Here is a 20,610-nt window from a genome sequence, read left to right on the forward strand (position 1 = left end):
AAGTGTGTACAGTGCTCAGTTCATATTATTTGAACTGTAAAAAAGATAAGAAATAATATTTTTCAATTCACCTCATTCATTCACAAGTACCGAATGCAATTTCTTTATCGTGAAAGTGCAACTTACAAATGTTGAATTAATTTTTTTTTTTTTACATAACTGCACTCAAAAACAAAACAATGTAAAACTTTAGAGCCTACAAGTCAAAGCATGAAGGGGCATATGAATGTTTAGCATATGTGGCACGTACCTTGCAACGCTGGCTACAACAGTGCCTTGCGAACGAACGCCTGTTCTCACTTTCAGGTGACATTGTAACTAAGAAGCATTATCTTCCGTAAATGTAAACAAACTTGTTTGTCTTAGCAAGTGGCTGAACAAGAAGTAGGACTGAGTGGGCTTGTATGAGGTGAATTGAAAAATACTATTTCTTTGTTTATTGTTTTTACAGTGTGATTAATCACAACTTGCTGTTGCACAATGCCCCATTTGCACTTGAGTGAATTTCACCTAAAACTCAAGCAGGAAGGAGTTAAAGAAATACTCAGTATAACTGAAGAGTGGTAAAACTGCCCTCTTTCACATTTGGAAATTTGAAGCTATTAAAAAAAAATCACCTTTAAAAATATCACAGTCCTTCCCAAAAAAATCTACTATACAACCTTGGATGGATCGTTTACTACACTAGCACCAGTACACTTGGTACAATACCACTGCCAGCCAAAGGAATGTACAGGAAGAAATTAAGAACCCCATTTACCAAGGGATTAATAATAGCTATCACTTAAGGAGATGAATCCTGAATGTAGCAAACTGGAGCAAGAATATGTCTTCTCATATCCATACCTACCAGACTTCTCCCCTCCACCCCCCCAACCCATTTGTGAAAAATATTTAACAATGAACATGGGTCTTTTAGCAGCAGGTTTTTGATTACACATATAAAAATGCCTATCAACACAATAACAAGCTTAAACAATTAACTAAGACATAATGCCAGGAAAAGAACTATGAGAAGAAAAATCCTTGTAAAACAGGTTACAAGGTTATGATTAAAGTGTGAGTATATTCTGTGGATGAGGGTGAATGAAAGTAAAATATTCATATGCAGCATTTTGCATATACTGTGATATTTCTACCTCTCTTTAGGAAGAAGCTTAGGTGCTACAAGGATGTTCTGTGATCCTAATATTTTTAGAATATCATATGTCTATATCTGTAACTGATGGAATTCCTGGCCCACTTAGCTTACCTAGAATAAATTGAGGCTCTGCACAAAACTAAAAAGATCAGACAGTTAGAATGATAATACAATCCTATTACACGGGCTGAACCTTGAACTGTACTTCAACTTGCTTAGATAGTAAATACTGGTAATTTTGTCTGAAAGATTTAAACACATAAGATCATGTTGCTTATGCTTAGTGTCAGACTCTGGAAGGGGAGAGAGAAGGTAGATTAACATTTACAAAAAAGAAAAAAAAAGCCAATCAGACTTGCTTTTAAAAAATGTGATGTTTCAGTGCTGAAATTCGGATCCAAGAACAGACTAATCTCATATCACAGATGTGCTGGAGGGGGACCTAAATTCTGCCATGAATGAAAGCTTGGCATGATTGCTCTGCCTTCAATGGAGTCAGCGCTGGAGCAAGACTACTACTAGAGAGGACTTCTTCTTGAGCTCGTAAAAATACTTGTGAAAAGCAACTTTGCCTTTGGAAATTGCATCAAGGGGCTGGTATTTAAAAAAAATAAGTTCTGTCACTGAATGCCCCTAAAAAGTTTTAATGGCCCGTCCAATTTCTGAACTGCAGAAGGTTAAGCCTGCACTTTTATTTTCAATTTATAAAACACAATACATTGTTCGCGAACAAAGTATATATATATTTCTAAAGTAAGGGATCTCTATATGTGATGCTGCTTCCCTCCTGTTTATAAAAAAACCTACTTTTGCTACATGGGAAGAAAAAAAATGAATAGATCCTCCAGTCTCCTTCCCTCTCCTTCTGCAAGCATGTACTGATATATAGAGAGTACTCAGATGCTTGAGGGAAAGATTTGAGAGAGCCCCTTTTTACATTTTGGCTGAAAGTCCCCATCTATACTGGTTCATGACATAACACTACACAGTTTAACACAGGGTTATAACAAAGAAAAAGTGATCATTTCAGCTAAAGCAGATCACAGACATGCTGGGAAAACATAGGTTAGATAAAAGCCATGCAAATTATATACCTGGTCGTGTGGTCAGTCCTCTGTCTGCAGCTGGGCGGGCATCGACTGGCTCAACTGGGCATGTGCAAAAAAGAAAAACAAAGCAAACAAAAAAACCGAAAATGATGTCAACTGCTATTCTGTTGGGATAGTGCAGGAGAAACATATGCCATAAACAAAGTTATAATAGCAGCAGCTGGAAGAGATTTGCCTATAGTTAATCCTGGGAATAAAAGGAAAGAGATGGGAACAACTTCAATAGTATATTTTGTCGCTGACGTGTCAATCCAGCACTTTATATTCTGGATACTGCTCAAATTAGAAACTATGGAGATCAAAGAATTTTAGTCAGTAGAGTAAGGCTTCATGTATTGTGTATGCTTAACAATATCTTCCTGCTTATTTATTAGAATGGGGAACAGGAACTGACACTATAAGGAGTCCTTGCAGCAAGTTTTAATCATTGCTAATTTCTAACCCCCGACTAAATCTTAGTTTATTTTTCCAGATTATTAATTTTTGAAGGCAACAATTACAGGCATTAGAAAAATATACATATACAATGTAGTTCCTAATATATTTTGCTTTGTAAGCAGTAAAATTGTCCATCTAGTTAGATTATCTTCCATTTTGAAATTGGGAGGGGACGTAAAGAACAACCATATTTCTGTGCCCCTCATTCACATCTTTAAACACTTTGCATTCCCACGCAGAGGCCATACCTGGCTGAAGACTGGCATGATGCTCTTTGGAGCCCATTGGTCCTAATAGTAAATAGGAAAGGGTTCAGACAAAATCAAAATAACCTGACCCTTCACCTATAATCCTAGCTAAAGCCAAAATGAACCTGGGGAAGTTGAGGAAGTTTTTTTTTAAAAAATTGGTGTAATCCCTTTCCCCTGCCGTCTTTATTTTTCTTCGTTTATGCTACTTTGTGCCTCCTTGTTCCACTTGGCATTGGAAGTGCCAAAATGGCACAAATAATTTGGTTTCTGCCTTGGTGGGGCTGGAAATAGGGTGCAAAGTACCACATGTCTTGTGAAAGTCACAGCCTAGGTTTCCAGAACCATGATATTTAGATAAGGTTCTGTTATGCATTTGAATTTTGGGATGATTATTTGAACTTTCTGATTAGTGATGGTTAAGCCACAATAAGACAAAAAGGTTGCTACTAAGTATAGCGGAGTGAAAACTGGAATTTCTGTCTCGCAGGAAATTCTGACATTTCAGCTTTTGCTTTTATTCTGAAGGGGGACAAAAAGTTGAAATTTCAATTTTTTTGTGTGGAACTGAATTTCTGAAAAACTCATTTGGAAAGGTCAAAATAGAACTAAACATTTCAGGTCAGGTCAGTAAACTGAAACAAACCATTTTAATGTTGGGAATGTCAGTGTTCTGAGTCAGTTCAATATTAAACTGTATTTCCCCCAAAGTAGTGAATTGCCTCATGGGAGTTGTAGTTCAGAGGCCAGATGGCCCCATTCTCTCCTATGGACCAAGCTCTCTGATTGGACAACAATATTTCCTATAACGTATTCCGAGTCATGTGACTATCATGAGGTGTCACACAGCTCAATGAGAGGGAAATCCACACTGCATTATGAGAAATGTAGTCCTCCATAGGACTCATAGGAAAAAAGCAGAGTCCCAAACTACAACTCTCATAAGGCAATGTGCTGATATGGAAATACAGTTTACTGTTTTGTTGAACTGATTAGAAACAAAACACACTGGATAAGTTAAACAAAATATTCTGGTTTGGATCGAATCAAGACAAAATGAAATATTTCATTGAAATTTGAAATTTTTCAGCAACATCAAAATTTTTCTATGTCAGAAAATCAGTCAGATGGAAAATTCCCAACCATCTATGTTATTGAGTGATGCAAGGGGCTCTTTTCAGGGGGATTGCACTGTTTCCTTAGCACACTTCATGCATACCAATGTAGGGAAGTAGAGATGGACCATTTATGAAACCATCTTCCTGGCAAGTCAGAGCACCAGCAGTAGCCCATGTGATTGCCTTCTCAAGATATACTAGAAACTGCTTTTTGTACAATGCTAAATAAAAGTATAGCCACTAAATGTTTTGTCATCTAAGCCTTTTGTTAGGTTTCTCAAATTGTGGATTACAGCCTTCCAGGGCAGCAGCATTTTTACAGAGAAAAGGACTGGTGGTGACGGACTGAAATATCCTGCTACTGCAGAAACATTACCCTTATTTCGTCCTCTGCTGTCACCATTTTTCTTGCTCTTGCCCAGTTCCTGTATTCTCTAAACATTTTATTCCTGCTCATCTGGCACCTCTATGCTGTTACACTTGGTTCTTCAAAGCAGGGACCGAATACATTGTTGCAAAGGATTCTTATATATATATATATATATATATATATATAGCCACTACTAGAAGTGATAGCTGAATGTAAGAATAAAATTATGTTAGATAGTCAAGGAGAAAGTTAGGAGACTTAGTTGTGGCAGGAAAAATGGTGGCAGCTGAATGGGGAAGAGGCAAATGGAACTGTTTGCTATAAATTGATGTGTCTACATCAATATTTCTGAGGGGTGGGGAGAGTAATGATACTACTTAACTCTTATACAGTTTTTATCATCCATAGTTCTCAAAGTGTTTTATGAAAGGAAGGCAAATATCATTGCCCCCCATTTTACAGATGGTGAAATTGAGTCACAGACAGGGAAGTGACTAGCCCAAGGTCACATAGGAAGGTCTGTGGTAAAGCTGGGAACAGAGCCTCAAAGCCAAGATTTGCAAAAATGACGAGCGATTTTGGGATCTTCAGTTTCTTGGTGCCCAACATGAGACACCTTAATGGCGCCTGATTTTCAGAAAGTGCTGAGCAGCTGACTTCTGAAAAGCAGGGCCCCCTTTAAGATGTTTCAAGTTGGACACCCAATATTGAGGCAGCCAAAAATCACTAGTCACTTTTGAAAATCTTGGCCTGGCACTCCTGACTCCTAGTTCACTGCTTTTGCTGTACTACGCTGCGTCCCCAACGTAGGACATAGTCATCTTTCCTGTGCAAAGTAGGCCTTGCAACTCTGTGCTAGCTGCTTTTGTCTGTCAGTTACTTGGCAATACCATGGGATTGTCTGCAATGATAATTGTTTGCATGCTGAGAGAAGAAGAGCCAGAGCAGCTGGAAACAGAGTGGAACATAGCAGTGCACACGTCTACAAAACAATCCCCAGGTAGGGATTCTTACATGGGGAACAGCAGGTGGGCCATGAGGTGAGCATAAGGGAGAGACTTAGAGATATGTTCTTTGAAGAAAGGGTGGGTGCTGGAGAAAGACGTGAAACCATATGTGTCTGTAATGTACAGGATGACTATGTGGAAAGATATGATAACCACAGTACTAATAAGAAACACAGTATGCTACAGTCCAAGTTTATAAATAGTCTATTCCCCACTAAGGACAACTGTGTCTGTGGAGAAAAACTCAAAGGGCAAAAAGTCATTGGCAAAAATTCCCATTTGACTTCAACGGGGCCAGGATTTCACCCTTAGTTTCTTCAGAAGCATTAAGGCAAGTATATCTAGCTAAGTTGAGCTAGACACAGGCAAATGAGATGGTCATGTGTTACTAACTAAGCTAGGAATATGTTCATTTGTATTCATTGCTAAAATAAAAGTACCTGTGAAATTCTCTTTTCCAAGTTTTTAAAATAAAATATGCTTAATTTCTCAGCCTTATTACAAGAACTTAAATTACCTTTTTAAAACTGGCACAGAGACAGATTTTTGTAAACCTGTCAACATTTCACAGTTACAGGAAGATAACTCACATAATCAAAGATCTACATATTCATGTAGGTTTATATTCTTCCCTGAATATAATTTACATTGGATATGTACTGGGAAATCAGCTTAGTGTGTAAGCAGAGGGGAAAAATCTTTCAGAGGTCTATAGGGATTTGCTGGATCTTAGCAGACTTAAACTTAGGCTGGGTCTACACCACAGGGTTAGGTCATCATAAGGCAGCTTTCATCGACCTAACTCTAAGAATCTACACTATTGCATTGCTCTCGCCAATGTATGTTCCCCACTACACCGACCTAATAACTTAACATCCACAAGAGGCGTAGTGCTTAGGTCGATGTACTCAGGATGACAGCATCTGTGCAGACACTGCATTACTTACATTGCTTGTCAGCACCCTGTGGAGCTCCCAGCTGGGAGGCCAGCTGCCTGGCGCTGAGAGCCCAGGCTCTCAGCTCTGCGTGGAACTCCTAGTTCTCATGCCAAACTGAGAGCCCAGGCTTTGAGCCCTCCCCTACTGCCGCACTTAAGTTGGTGCAAATGATCCTGGTGAGGACGTGTACCACCGGCAGAAGGACGATAGTGTGGACACGGAAAACAGCAATAATTACTGAGATGGCTGTAAGTTGACCTAACATAGATCAACTTAATGGTGTAGTGTAGACAAGGCCTTAGACTGCAGAGAAATCAATTCTCTACTGGCTCCTTAACTTCTAACCAAGCTAGGCAAAAAGATGGAAAGCAATTCTAATGAGAGAAACTGTTAAAACAACAACTTGTTCTTTTACACAAATATGCAAACCACAGAGAAATTCAAAATGAAGTTAAGAAGTCTCAGACTTAAATCACCCCCCATCACACCAGCGTGATAAAAGGACAGCAGTTTTGCATATACTGTATCTTGATGATCACCTAAGCACACCTCCAGGAGGGAGAGGTGCTGGGTTGAAATACCGAATAATGACTTTAATGCTGGATTTGCTTGGACTTGTTCTTTCTTACCATCACTCAACTTCATTAATTTCTTTTTTTTCCAGTGGTTAATTAAAAACATCTCATGCAGCTGTGACAATGGTGAGAAAAAACACATCATAACAATTCATTTTAGAATCAATCTGCCTCATAATTTAATAATTTAACATTTAATTTACCTGCCAGATACCAGTGTCTATTTGAAAATTTTGTATTCTGATATGTGCAAGTTAAATATGAAAAGGCAATTGATTTACCCAACACATTATAAAGGCCGCTCTGGAGAATAGTAAAGCATGTCCTCCTCCAGTGCCACAAAGGAATAACATTGCATTCATGTTAATGTTTGCATTTACGGAGTCAAGACTCCCAGGCCCAATGACTAATACTCAGGATTTCTGATCACCGGTATTTCAAACGTTGGATTTACTTCCAGCTAAAGCAAAAGCATATTAGCATCTGTAGATTGGCTATTCGTGAAGCACTGAGCAAATTACCAAACAGCCCCACTTAAAATTGCTAGATCAACCATGTGCCACATTATCCAGAGACCAAGAATCTCATCTAAGGTTCAGTCCTGCTGAGCTTTCCTCGGTGGTGCTGAGTGCACCTTCCCTCCCACTGAAATCAGTACTTTCAGCACCTCCTAGGCAGGCTCCACATCCTACAGGACCTAGCTGCTACTCCTATTAATTCAACTATTCACTATAGCGTATCTGAAATCTCTCCATTGGGGTATCTTTTAACCCTACATGTACTATGATTAATAATTTGGTAAGCAAAACAGTGTGCTCAGTAAAGGTGGTTACTTACCTCGTAACTGTTGTTCTTTGAGATGTGTTGCTCATGTCCATTCCATTGTAGGTGCATGCGCGCCCTGTGCACGGAAACCGGAAAACTTATCCCCTTAGCAGATCCCGTAGGGCCAACTTCGGCGCCCCTTGGAGTCCTGCACGCATGGCACGGTATATGAGGCGCTGCTGCCCTATGCCCCCTCAGTTCCCTCTTGCTGTCAACACCGACAGCAGGGACAGGGGATGTGGACATGAGCAACACATCTCAAAGAACAACAGTTACAAGGTAAGTAACCATCTTTTCTTCTTTGAGTGCTTGCTCATGTCCATTCCATTGTAGGTGACTCACAAGCAGTACCTTGGAGATGGGTTTGGAGTTCATAGGTTGGTTGACTGCAACACTACCCTACTGAATCCCTAGCCTATTGCACAAGGGCATAGTGGGACATAAAGGTATGTACCGACAACCATGTAGCAGCTTTGCATATGTCCTACATAGGCATCTGTGCCAAAAATGCTGCAGAAGATGCCTGCGCTCTGGTGGAGTGAGCTGTGAAGTTGCCCGGTAGCGGAACCTTCACCTGCTCATAGCAGAAGTGTATGCAGACGGCTACCGAGGAGGAGATTTGTTGTGATGAGACAGGTAAGCCTATCATCCTCTCGGCCACCGCTATGAACAGCTGCGTGGACTTACGGAACCGCTTTGTCCTCTCCAAGTAGAAAGCCAGGGCCCTGCATACATCCAGCGTATGCCCTCTCTTTTCCTCTTCATAAGTGTGCGGCTTTGGGAAAAACACTGGCAGGAAAATTCCCTGGTTGGTGTGGAATTGTGATACCACCTTGGGCAGGAAGGCCGGGTGAGGCCTCAACTGGACCTTATCCTTATAGAAAATTGTATAAGGCATCTCCGAGGTGAGTGCCCTGATTTCAGACACCCTCCTAGCCTATGTGAAAGCTACTAGGAAGGCCACCTTCCATTACAGTAGCAGAAGTGAGCAAGTTGCCATAGGCTCGAATGGCGCCCCTGCTAGGAATCCAAATTCAGGTCCCAGGGCAGTACGGGATCCCTGACCTGTGGGTAGAGCTTTTCTATGCCCTTCAAAAATTTCGCCGCCATGGCGTCAGAAAAAACTAATCTCCTGTGAATCAGGGGATGGAAGGCTGAGATGGCAGCCAGATTCGTCTTTAGCGAGGCAGTAGCTAGACCCTGAAGCATGCGGTGTAACAGATAGTCTAGGACCACCTGGATTGGAGCCTAGTGGGGCATAATCTGTCACACTGCGGCCCAGCAAGTGAACCTCTTCCACTTGGCCAAATATGATGACCTCATGGAGGGCTTCCTGTTACTCATCAGTACGGTTTGCACCTGAGAGGAGCAAGCTTGTTCCTCCAAGCTCAGCCATTCAGCCTCCATGCTGTCAGGTGAAGGGAATCCAGGTCTGGGTGCAGAAGGCGCCCCTGGTCCTGGGAAAGTAGGTTGAGCCACCTTAGTAGCTCTAGGGGAGGGGCGACTGACAGCTCCAGGAGTATCGTGAACAAGTGCTGCCTGGGCCACTCAGGTGCAATAAGAATGACTCTTGTCTGGTCTTTCTTGATCTTTAACAGGACTTTGTGTATTAACGGAATGGGAGGGAAGGCATATAGCAGCCCCCGCAACCAGTCCCCTCGTCCTGCCCTTGAAAGCAGCCCCTCCGACATGGTCCCCTCGTCCTGCCCTTGGAAGGAGGAGAACTGGCTGCACTTCTTGTTGACCCTGTAGGCGAAGAGATCCACTTGGGGAAACCCCCACCTCTGGATGATCATGTCAGCAACTGACGGGTGGAAAGACCACTCGTGAGACGGTACAAAGAACCTGCTGAGCCGGTCCGCTGTGCCATTCTTGATACCAGGGAGGTGAGAGGCCACTAGGTGAAAATCGTGGCCTATTGCCAGATTCCAGAGACCCACCACCTCCTGACAGAGGGCTGAGGAATGAGCCCTGCCCTGTCTGTTGATATAATACATTGAAGCAGTGTTATCCGTTAGGACCTGAATCACCTTGCTCTTCAAGAAGGGAAGGAACACCGTGCATGCTAGCTGGATCGCTCGGAGCTCCCTGACATTTATGTGGAGCCCCTGGTCGTCTTCCGACCAGGTCCCTTGGGTACTGTGACCGGAGCGGATGTATGTCCCCCACCCCAGGTCCAAAGCATCTGACACTAGAGTCACTGTGGGGCCCCTGTCTGCAAAGGGCATTCCCTCCATCACCATTCGGGGGTCTAACCACCATTCTAGGGAGGCCAGGACCTGTGGAGGCACCTTGACAACCCTGTCCACGGGGTGCCTGCTCAGGGCGTAAGCCGAGGCCAGCCATAGCTGAAGTGGTCTGAGCTTCAGGTGGGTGTGGCGGCGCACATAGGTGCATGCTGCCATATGGCCTAGTAGCTGTAGGCAGACTTGTGCTGTTGTAAGGGGGAAGGCCTGAAGGTTCCTGATCAGGCCGGCCATGGCCTCGAACTGGGCCTACGGCAGGAACACTCTGGCCTGCGTCGAGTTGAGGACTGACCCGATAAACTCTATCATTTGCACAGGCACCAGTGTAGACTTCTGCTTGTTTACTAGGCAGGCCCAGCCTGTGACAGGTGGCTCGCACGAGGCCCAGACTGGCTTGGGCCTGAGCCCTCGACCTGCCTCTGATTAACCAGTCATCCAGATACGAGTAGATCCCTACCCTTTGATGCCTGAGATATGCAGCCACCATGGCCATGCACTTTGTGAACACCCTCAGAGCTGACGATAGGTCAAACAGGAGGGCTGTAAACTGGTAATGGGAACTCCCCCTCCCTGCCCCCCGAACCTGAGGAACCTTCTGTGACCCGGAAAAATTGATATGTGAAAATATGCGTCCTTCAAATCGAGGGCAGCATACCAGTCTCCTGGATCCAGGGAGGGAATAATAGAGGCCAGGGAAACCATGAGGAATTTTTGTCTTCTGATGTACCTGTTTAGGCCCTGCAGGTCCAGGATGCGTTTGAGGCCCCCTGTGGCCTTCGGGGTAAGGAAATATCAGGAGTAGAAACCTTGACCTCTCATATCCAGTGGGACCTCTTCTACGACTCCTAGTATGAGAAGATTGCTCACCTCTTGTAAGAGGAGTTGCTCGTGAGAGGGGTCCCTGAAGAGGGACGGGGACTGGAAGGTGCGGGGAGGAGGAGAGGAAGATTGGAAGGTATAGCCCATTCCCATGGTGCCCAGGACCCAGTGGTCTGATGTTATATGGGCCCAGGCCAGGAGTAAAGGAGCAAGACGGTTTAGGAAAGGTTCCAGGATCCAGGTGCGAGGCTGGAATGCTGGCCTCGTGCACACCAACAAATTGAGTGCCGCTGACCACCTGAGTGTCGAGAGGTAAGCAGCTGCATGGTCAAGGAGGAAAGTGGGCCCTGCCTGTGCCGCCTAACGTTCCTTTCTCTCTCTCTACTCTTTTAGGTCCCAAAGTGCTGTGCCGGGAGCCTTGACTGCTGCTGGGGCCGAAACTGCCTCCTGGGAGCTTGCGGTGTGTACAGACTCAACGAGCTTGTGAGTCCTTAAGCCCATGGAGCTTCTCATCCGTCTACTCCAAGAAGAGTACAGCCCCATTGAATGGTAGGTCCTGTATGGACTGCTGCACCTCCAGGGGGAGAACTGGAACCATGAGCAACGGCGCATGGAGATCCCTGAAGCCACTGCCTTGCTGCTGAGTCAGCTGTGTCTGAGGTGGCCTGTAAGGCCGCTCTGGTCACTGTCCAGCCCTCCTCCAAAACCATAGAGAAGTCTTGGGCTTGATCCAGAGGTATGGCCTCCCCAAAACGCTTGAGGGAGTCCCACAAGTTATAATTATACTTCCCTAACAACGCCTGTTGGTTGGCGATGCGGAATTGGAGGCTAGTGGTAGAATAAATTTTTCTCCCAAACAAGTTCAGTTTCTTGCTGTCCTTGTTTTTGGGGGTTGAGCCAGACTGACCCTTCCTGTCCCTTTCATTTGCTGCTTCCACCACTAGGGAGCTCAGCGCAGCGGGAGTGAACAAATATTCGAACCCTTTCAAGGGAACATAATACTTTTTCTTCGCCCTCTTCGATATCAGGGGCAGGGAGGATCGAGTTTGCCAGATGCCCTTGCCCAAGTTTAGGACCCCTTCATGCACCGGCAGGGTGACCCAGGACAGCGTCGCTGCAGCCACTATGTTAAACAGGTTGTCCGTCTGCTCATGCAGCTCTTCTGCGTCTAGTCTGAGGTTGAAGGCCATCCTTTTTAGGAGCTCCTGGTGCACCTGGATGTCGTCCAGGAGAACCAATGGGCCTGTCACCAGTGCCTTGTCTGGAGAGGAAGAGGATGACTGACCCGGTGCCGGAGGAGCTGGCACTTCTGCTGAGTGTGCGGGAGCCCCCGCAGATGTATCCCCTAGAAGGTCTGACTCCTCCCCTGACTCGGAGTCATGGGCCTCTGCTGCCGGTGCTGGGGCCCCCAATTGCTTCCCCGACGAGACAAGGGGTAGGGTCCCAAGGTCACCTGTAACCCCCAGGGGTTCGAGGACTGCCACTGGGCCTGAGGCCGCCCTGGAGGGACCAGGCAGGGACCTTGTTCTTGCCCGTCAGATTGGGGAGGCTGGGTGAGGGGAGCCACTGGGTCCTTTCCCCTGTTGGAGTTGCTGCCAGACCCTCCTGCCGGTGACCAGTGTCGACTGGAGCTTGACTATCTCCTCGTCTCACGGTATCGAGGGGTAGGGAAGCAGTATCTGCGCCTCCTATCTCGGCGTTCCTTTGACCAACATCTCGGGGACGGGGAGTATGAGTCCAGTGACCAGCAGCGTCGCTGCTTGGACTGACTCGGTGAGGAGGATCGCCTGTGGTAAGAAGAGGAGTGGGAGCGGCGTCTGAGTGGGCGCTGCAAGGCCGATGACCAGGTTCTGCACCACCCATGTACGGGCAAACTCATCGGTGCCGATGACCAAGAATGGTGCTGGGCTCTAGACAGGGAGCGTCAGCTCAATACCGAGCGGGACCTGCGTCAACTCATCAATGCCGCTGCCCTTGGTGCCAGCGATCGTGAGTGACATTTTGGGTTGTCTAGGCTCCTCCAGTACCAGAGCTCTGTCCCTGGAGACCGCCTAAGTGCTGGGGAACATGCCCCAGGGGATTGGCCTCTCGGTGGGATGGATCGATCTCCACGGTGACCTGTTTCGTGGAGAGGTGCGTTGGGGGTCTGGTGAGGTGTGTAGCCACTGGGAGGGACCCACCGGAGATTTTCCCTTTGACGCAGGCGCCCTACCCCTTGTCCTTTCCGTCCAGGCCGACAGGGTGCATGGGACGGGCAGGGCCAACAGGTAGGCTGCCGCCTGAAACACCTCCAGCGTCGACGGCACTGCAAGGTGTAGCAGTCCCCTTCTGCACTCCAGAGCTGGGAGGCGCTCTGCGGAGGGGCTTACCACCCCGGGCGAGATCTGCCCCTGCAGGGGTTGCTCGGTGCACTGGCTCTGAGCTGCCCTGGAGCTTGACCCCTAGCCTTCTTCCGCACAGGACGGAGGTGGACTTCTGCCGGACACTGTTTTCTGGGCTTCTTCCTCTGTGGTGAAGAGGAAGCCCTGTGCCGTGATGGAGTCGGTGCCAGTGGAGCACTCTGCATCAACTCGGTGCCGAAAGGGAGTGGGACAGCTCCGACGCCGGGCTCAAGGCATTAACAAGGCCTTCAGATGGATATCTTGGTCCTTTTGAGTCCTCGGTCTGAACACCTTGCAGATGCATCACTTGTCCTTCCGAGGAGACTTCCCAAGTCACTTTATACAGTCTTTGTGGGGGTTGCTAATTGGAAAGGCCTTCCTGCAGGATTTACAAGGCTTAAAGCCCAGAGATCGGGGCAGAATCCGACACTGAGTGGAGGTCCCTAATGGGAGAACCTTAACTACTACAACAACAGTAACTAACAACTATCTAAACAACTACTTAACAAATACTTATTAAAACAAAAGGCTACAACTAAGAGGCACTTGCCGAAGCAAGCAAGAATGCAGTTCCAGAAACCATCAGTGGTAGAAAGAAGAAACTGAGGGGACATAGGGCCAGCAGCCCCTCATATACTGCACCATGCATGCAGGACTCCAGGGGGTGCCAAAGCCAGCCCTACGGGATCTGCAAAGGGGAAAAAAATTCTGGTAACCATGCACGGGGTGCGCACAGAATGGACATAAGCAAGCACTCGAAGAAGAACTGTGTAAAATACAGTGTTAAATACTGAAGAAACTACAGTGTAAAAGAAAAGACAAAGATGAAAGTTGATGCACTGGCACCCTTGGAGGAACTTCACATTTTTTTCTTCTTAGTTTCTTAAACATGTTATAATGAGGATGGCTTAGCCTGAGTGGGTTAGTGTTTGTGAGTCTCCAAGAGGGATTTAATTGAGTCTTATTACTGGGAGGTTGGCCATCCCATGCATAGAGTACAACATCGAAGAAGGCATAGAGATGGGTGTGAGAACAGAAAACAAGGGACACAGCAAGTCTGGCATTATTTGTGAAGCAAAGGGTTGGGAGAAACCTGATAAACAAGGCGAGAATGTGAAGTTCAAACTTGGTGCAGTGGCGCAAGGGAGGCTAAGGAAGGGATCTGAAGAGAGAAATGATGTACCATCGGTCAGATCGCATTAGTACCATCAACAAACATTAGTAGCAGCTGTGGTTTGTATAGGTTGAAAGGAAGTGACATGGGTACAAAGATGGCCAGAGAGCAGGTTTACTTCCACAAAGTATTTCCCATTTGTCATTTCTCTAACTGTATAAGACTTTTAAAAGCAGATTAAAAAAATGCTGATTCTGGCTTGATATAATATTCTTGTCTATAAAGATCCTTACATACTTCTTGAGTGACTGTAAAAGGTTTACAAAGTAAACACTGAAATACACTAATATAGCATGTATTAAAATGCCCAGAAATCCAAAATTAAGCAGTGTATTATTCAAAGCAGAGTTGTTTGTGCATCTTTATTAGGAACATATTAAAGGAAATAAGAACCACACATCTAGATGCAATTTGCCTGCCCATGGGAGCAACCAAGTGTCATCTTAAAATAGTATATATCATTCTTTCATAAATGCTCATTTATTTCTCTGTTTCAATTAACCTTGACTGAGTCTCTCTCATTACCTTGGTGAGTTTAGGTTTCCCTTTGTTAATTCATCTCAACACTTACATCAAAAGAAACTTAAGGAAAGTGAACAAATAGAGTTTTCTAGATTTCTGATTAATGTGGCTCAGGCACCTAGACAAAACCTGCCCTTTACCACCCTGGTAGTAAAATCCCAAAGATTTTTAAATGTAACAAATTAGATACAATTATTTAAATTTAAAAACATGAAAAGCATATTATTGTCTCAACTGGTTATTCCCCATGAGCTACACAAAATACTTCTTTAAAAGTTTTCACTGTCCAGTTACAAAATACTGAGTGCATGCAGAATGCCTCTGTAATAAAATACCAGACAATATTCTAATCAGTATAATCAGATGTTTACTTATACCACATTTTATTTTTAGAATGATTCCAGGGTAGTGTGCTTATTCGTTTTGATATTAGCAATTAAAAGCTCCTGTTTAATTAAGTGATTATTTTAAAATGCACATAATTCTAACACATTATCCTCATTAATTTACAGTGCATCACGTAAATTTTGCTGTTCTACAATAAGGGGAGTAGAGTAAATTCAACACTGAGATTTACTGTATACTTAAACCTCTGAGATGTAGTTAGAATTCTCTGTCTCATTAAGGAAGCCAGGCAGGTGTGGCAGACCATTTCCCAATTAGAATGAATAATTTCCTACTTAATCAGAAAGGTCAAGACTTAGGTCATGAATCAATGTCGCATCACACACCAACTCAATTCCAAACATTCTGGGGTCTCCTCTAAGTGATTCTACATTACCTTCATTTTCAGTGTTTGCTGGGACAGAATCAACACCAAAAGGATGCCATGGCTGAAGGTCATCTAGACTGAATTCTCCATCAACTGGAAGAAGTTCAACTGTGGTCTTAGTTTCAGTCAGTGAAGGCATGAGGGCATCATTTCCATAACTGATCCTGGGTTCACTGATCATATTGGCCAAGACATCATCAGAGTAGTTTTGCTCTTTCTGAAGTAATTCATCTGAAAACAAATAAAAGAAAATCTGTCATCAGTATAGAGGACTGAGTTTCAATTTTCCTGCTGTAGGAATTTATAGTAGCAGATTTTATTTTTTATAAGAAGTTATAATAAAGGAAAATAAAAGCAAAAGCTTGGAATGGTTGACATTTTTCATGCTGCTTAGTGACACATTTTCCAAATGGTAGTCAGAAACATCTGATACCCAGTTTTGCACCCAGAGCATCAGAACATGGGTCAATATCACCTCATTCTGGGGCATCTCATCCCTTTTGATGATCTCCTTGATTTTTTCCCCAACATTTGGGAAAATTCAGGTCAGTTTTCTCCAAGTCAGCAGTCAATGTTACTCCATGTATTAAGGCAGGGGGAAACTGTAGGAAGGAATAGCTTCGTTCTTTCCTCTCTCTCAGTCACAGCACATCATTATCTCTGCAACGCTCTTGATCGCTATCTGCCCAGGAATCCACAGTCCCAATACCACTTATTGCATGAACCTGAGTCTACTGAGACTCTAAGCCAACTTAAGGAAACATGCTTCTTTAATACAACTCAGATACCTTATCCAAACTACTGCAATTATAATCTCATTATAATTATAATCTCAACAATCTCATGAACCTATAGAAGGTTCTATAAAACATGATGAATATAAACTTCTAGCCAAAAAAAAAAAAAAAGAAGATATATGAATAATACACTCAAACAGAGACAATTTATTAGCCAGACACACATTAGTAGTGTAGTACCTATTGTTTTTGGATTTGAATGACTTTAGGAAGAGAGGAACAGAGCACTTCACAGCCCCATGAAGTACCCACATTTTAGCAGTTTTGCTTCCCAAGATGCTAAAAATTACTTGGATAACAACACATGCCTTTAGAATCACTGATTCATAGAATATTAGAGTTGGAAGGGACCTCAGGAGGTCATCTAGTCCAACCCGCTGCTCAAAGCAGGACTAACCTCAGCTATATCATCCCAGCCAGGGCTTTGTCAAGCCTCAGCTTAAAAACCGCTAAAGATGGAGATTCCACCACCTCTCTAGGTAACCCATTCCAGTGCTTCACCACCCTCCTAGTGAAAAACTTTTTCCTAATGTCCAACCTAGACCTCCCGCCCTGCAACTTGAGATCGTTGCTCTTTGTTCTGTCATCTGCCACTACCGAGAACAGCCTAGCCCCATCCTCCCTGGAACCCCCTTTCAGGTAGTTTGCATGTCTCATCATAGTAATTCCTTGTAAGTGCTGTTGTGTCCTCTTATGTCAGGGTAAGCAGATGCTCCCTACCTCACTTTACAAGATGTGGAGGAGGATGGCGGCCCATGCCATAAGCTCAGTGTACAGCCTTCAAACAGTTAAGTAATAACCAACTCATAATCTGGCTGGCTGTGCTTTTAAACAAACACTCACATACATAAAAGACAGGCACTTGGTTGCAGCGCTTTAAGCCAAAACACTGACCTGGCCTTGGAGTTCCGGGTTAGCACTGAAGCATTCCCCTTCTGTCCCAGTCTCACCCAGCTCTACCCTTAGCAGGAGCAGCAAGTCTTCTTAACTGTCCTGCTGGCTACCTATTGGTCCATGTCACCTTCTGATCCTTCTAGACCTCTGGAGGACTAAATCTCACTAGCCTAAAAAGACTTTCCTTAAGCAGGAAGTGTCAGGACACCAATGCCTCCGGCAGGAGACCAAGATGGCATGACTGATCCTTTCACAACCCCATTCTCTCATCTCCCACTTCACCGACTGTATAGGCGTCCCTCTGTTGCATCATACGTGAAATCAGATTGCAAACTCTTTGGGTATGAACTATGTGAAATTTACCTGTGTTTTGAAGAGCCTGGCACACTTTTGGGCATTTTAACAAACAGTGCCAAGAAGAAAACTTGTTAAGAATTGCTAATAAAGTGGTAGCTAATTACTGATGCTGTTTTGAAAACATGTACTTTTTTTTAGATACAAGGGATTCAACGGTTACATTCAGCAAAAAATGACAGCCGTGATACAACAACTCTCATTAAGGATAGCCTCTTTTCCCTTGTCAATACAAGCTACTGGATATTGTTGCTATACGATACACTTAAATTTGAATTTTTTAACACTATAGAAAGTAAGATTTCTTCACTATGCTGCCAGCCCCTTTATGCCACTCAGAGGGTGCAAAGGGGCTCAATTCTGCCCATAATTCGCCAGTGGAGAATTCCCCATGTGGAAGGGAACTACTTGCCAGTGTAAAGTTGGAAGAGTTGGCTCCTGATCCATCCAACCTCCTCCTCTGGTAATGGACATTAGGGAAGGGAGAAGACTGCTTCACTATGCCAATCCTCTATTGCATGGGTTTTCAACCTTTTTTTAGAAACTGTACCCCTACGGTCTCAAGGTTTCACCTGAAGTACCCCTTCAGGGTTTTCACTCTACCCGATGTTACCACTGTTGCAATAAAAGGCTGGATTCAGTTCTTTCAATGCCAGTGCTTCTTTGTGTAAAATACAATGAGTTGAAACAATGTTCGGTGCTACCTGCTTTATTCTTGCTATCAATTCTATCCTATCATTCTTATTGCAAGTCAGAGCCCTTGCCCCGTCTGTGCAAATACCACTATAGCTGTCCCACAAAAGACCTTCCGTGGTTATGTACTGGTTAAGTATTTAAAAAATATCTGTTCCTGTTGTTTGTTTGGCAGTGTAAGACGACAAAAAAAAAACTTCAACCAACTTCTTTTCCCAAACATAGCGAATAAATACTAACAACTGAGCTTGATCTCCCATTTCTGTGGATTCATCAACCTGGAGTGCATATGCAGAAACTGTTTTTAATCTCTCTATTACCTATATCTCTATGTCAAGTGGCATTTCAGAAATTTGTCTAGAAACAGTGTTATCTGAAAGCAGTATCTTTTGGACTTGACTTGTTTGCTCGCTGCCAAACATTACTTTACAGATATCCACTGCAGCAGGAATAATCAAAGATTCACCGATAGTATGTGCTTTCTTGTGTTTGGCAATCCGGTGTGATATCAGTTACGAGGCCTTCAGAGCACTCTCAGAAACTGTTAAGGTACAAGTGAACGTTTCCTTTTGTCATTTGAAATTTGCATACTTTCTTTCAAAGTATTCAGTCGGTTTTCCAACTAAGCTTGAATGTTTAGTTTCCATGTGCCTTTTTAATAAAGACGATTTTATACATTCATTGGAGAGCTCCTCCAGACAAAATATGCACTGGGGTTTTGATTTATCTTCATGACCCAAACATGTAAATCCAAACTGCAAGTAATCATCACTGTACTTATGGACTTTTTGTTGCTTTGCACTTTCTGTAGACAGTTTCGTGTTTCCTTCCTGTGCTTTGCTTTTGCAATTAAGAAATGTATTCATGTTTGATTTAAGAAATGATACAGGGCTTAATCTGAAATGAACATACTCTGTCAAACAATACTCTTCAACCAAACACTATACTGTTGCATCCGTTTGAATTTAAACCCACCCGATAGAAATAACACACGCGTGAATTATTTTAGTATAGTCAGCTAAATGTGTACGTGTGTATATATAGCTGTAAACCTGCGCAAGTGAAATTAAGCATCCGTGAATTATAATTTAAAATTTTGGTAGATAACAGTTGCTAAACAAAAAATGTTTTACATGTGTTTGTGTTGTAGAGATATTACATTTAAGACCATTTTTTTTTTTTTTTTTTTTAACCTTTGCACTTCTGAGTCTTCTTGTGCAGGGTCGTCCCTGGGGGAGAGGGGGCCGGGGCAAAGCACACTGTGTGGGCCCCAAGCCCAACTCCAGGGCATACCATAGGTCTCTGGCACCCAGGGGTCAAGCCTGCATTTGGGCACCCCTCCCAAGGCTTCACGCGCGCGCCCCCTCCCCCCCCCTCCCCCCGGTGCAGAACAGGAGGGGTTGCCGGCTCCCACAAGATGGCGCTGTCCCCCAGCTGACAGGGGGTGTCTGTACCTGCTGGGAAGGGGGAACATGCGACTTATCTCCTCCTGTGCAGGGTGGCAGAGCTGGTTCTGGCTGGGCTCTGTAGCCCCCTCCCTGCACTTACCCTTCGAGCTCCTTGCACTCCCCACCCCCTGCACTTACTCGTTGTCTCACCCTCCGCACTTACCCACCACGCAGTGCCTGGCTCCGGCCGGGCTCCACCACCCCAGCCCGTGCACTTACCCACCGAGGCCCCTGCACTCACCCGCCACCCCCCACACACTTACCTGCCATGCGGCACTTAGCCCTAGCTGGGCTCCGTCGCCCCCTGCCCCTGCACTTACCCGCTACCTCCCTTCACTTATCCGCTGCCCTCACCCTCTGTATGTACCAGCAGCGCACTGCCCGGCTCTCCTGCTCCAGCCCCACAGCCTGGCGCTGGCTCAGACAGGGCGGCCTCACTTTCCCCCTGTCCCCGCTGTGCGTCATGACCCAACGCCCCCCCCGCAGGCCGGTGCCAGGAGGCTCCCTCGGTAGGGGTTGTCATATAGCAAGAAGCCATGGCAGCTCCATACAACAAGGCCTGCAAGGAGACTCTGGCAATCATCTAACCTTTGGAGAGGAGAACTTAGAATTGGTCCTTCTGATCTTGTGGCAAATAATCAATAAAATGAGTGAATTTGCTGTAGTTCATGTAGTCATATCTAGCCACGAGGTCCTGGTTGTTAGCTACACTAAGATGAAGCAATACATTTTGCAACTAAG

At 44.7% G+C, this 20,610-nt stretch overlaps 1 protein-coding gene across 4 annotated transcripts in view; it reads right to left on the reverse strand.

Annotated features, from left to right (window-relative positions):
• Positions 1-20,610, reverse strand: part of APP (amyloid beta precursor protein) — a 386,748-nt gene that overhangs the window by 22,985 nt on the left and 343,153 nt on the right. For 2 of the 4 annotated variants that reach the window (XM_067538215.1, XM_067538218.1), the window contains 2 exons: positions 15,693-15,914; positions 2,236-2,289 (listed from right to left, as the gene is read on the reverse strand). In XM_067538215.1, coding sequence (XP_067394316.1) covers positions 2,236-2,289; positions 15,693-15,914 — 276 coding nt within the window. The remainder of the gene's footprint in view (positions 1-2,235; positions 2,290-15,692; positions 15,915-20,610) is intronic. The other 2 variants (XM_067538217.1, XM_067538219.1) reach the window with 1 other exon arrangement.

This window comes from Emydura macquarii, unplaced genomic scaffold (genome assembly GCF_026122565.2).
Source record: "Emydura macquarii macquarii isolate MOO-44397 ecotype Brisbane River unplaced genomic scaffold, CSIRO-AGI_Emac_v2 contig_476, whole genome shotgun sequence".
Taxonomy (NCBI): Eukaryota; Metazoa; Chordata; order Testudines; family Chelidae; genus Emydura; species Emydura macquarii.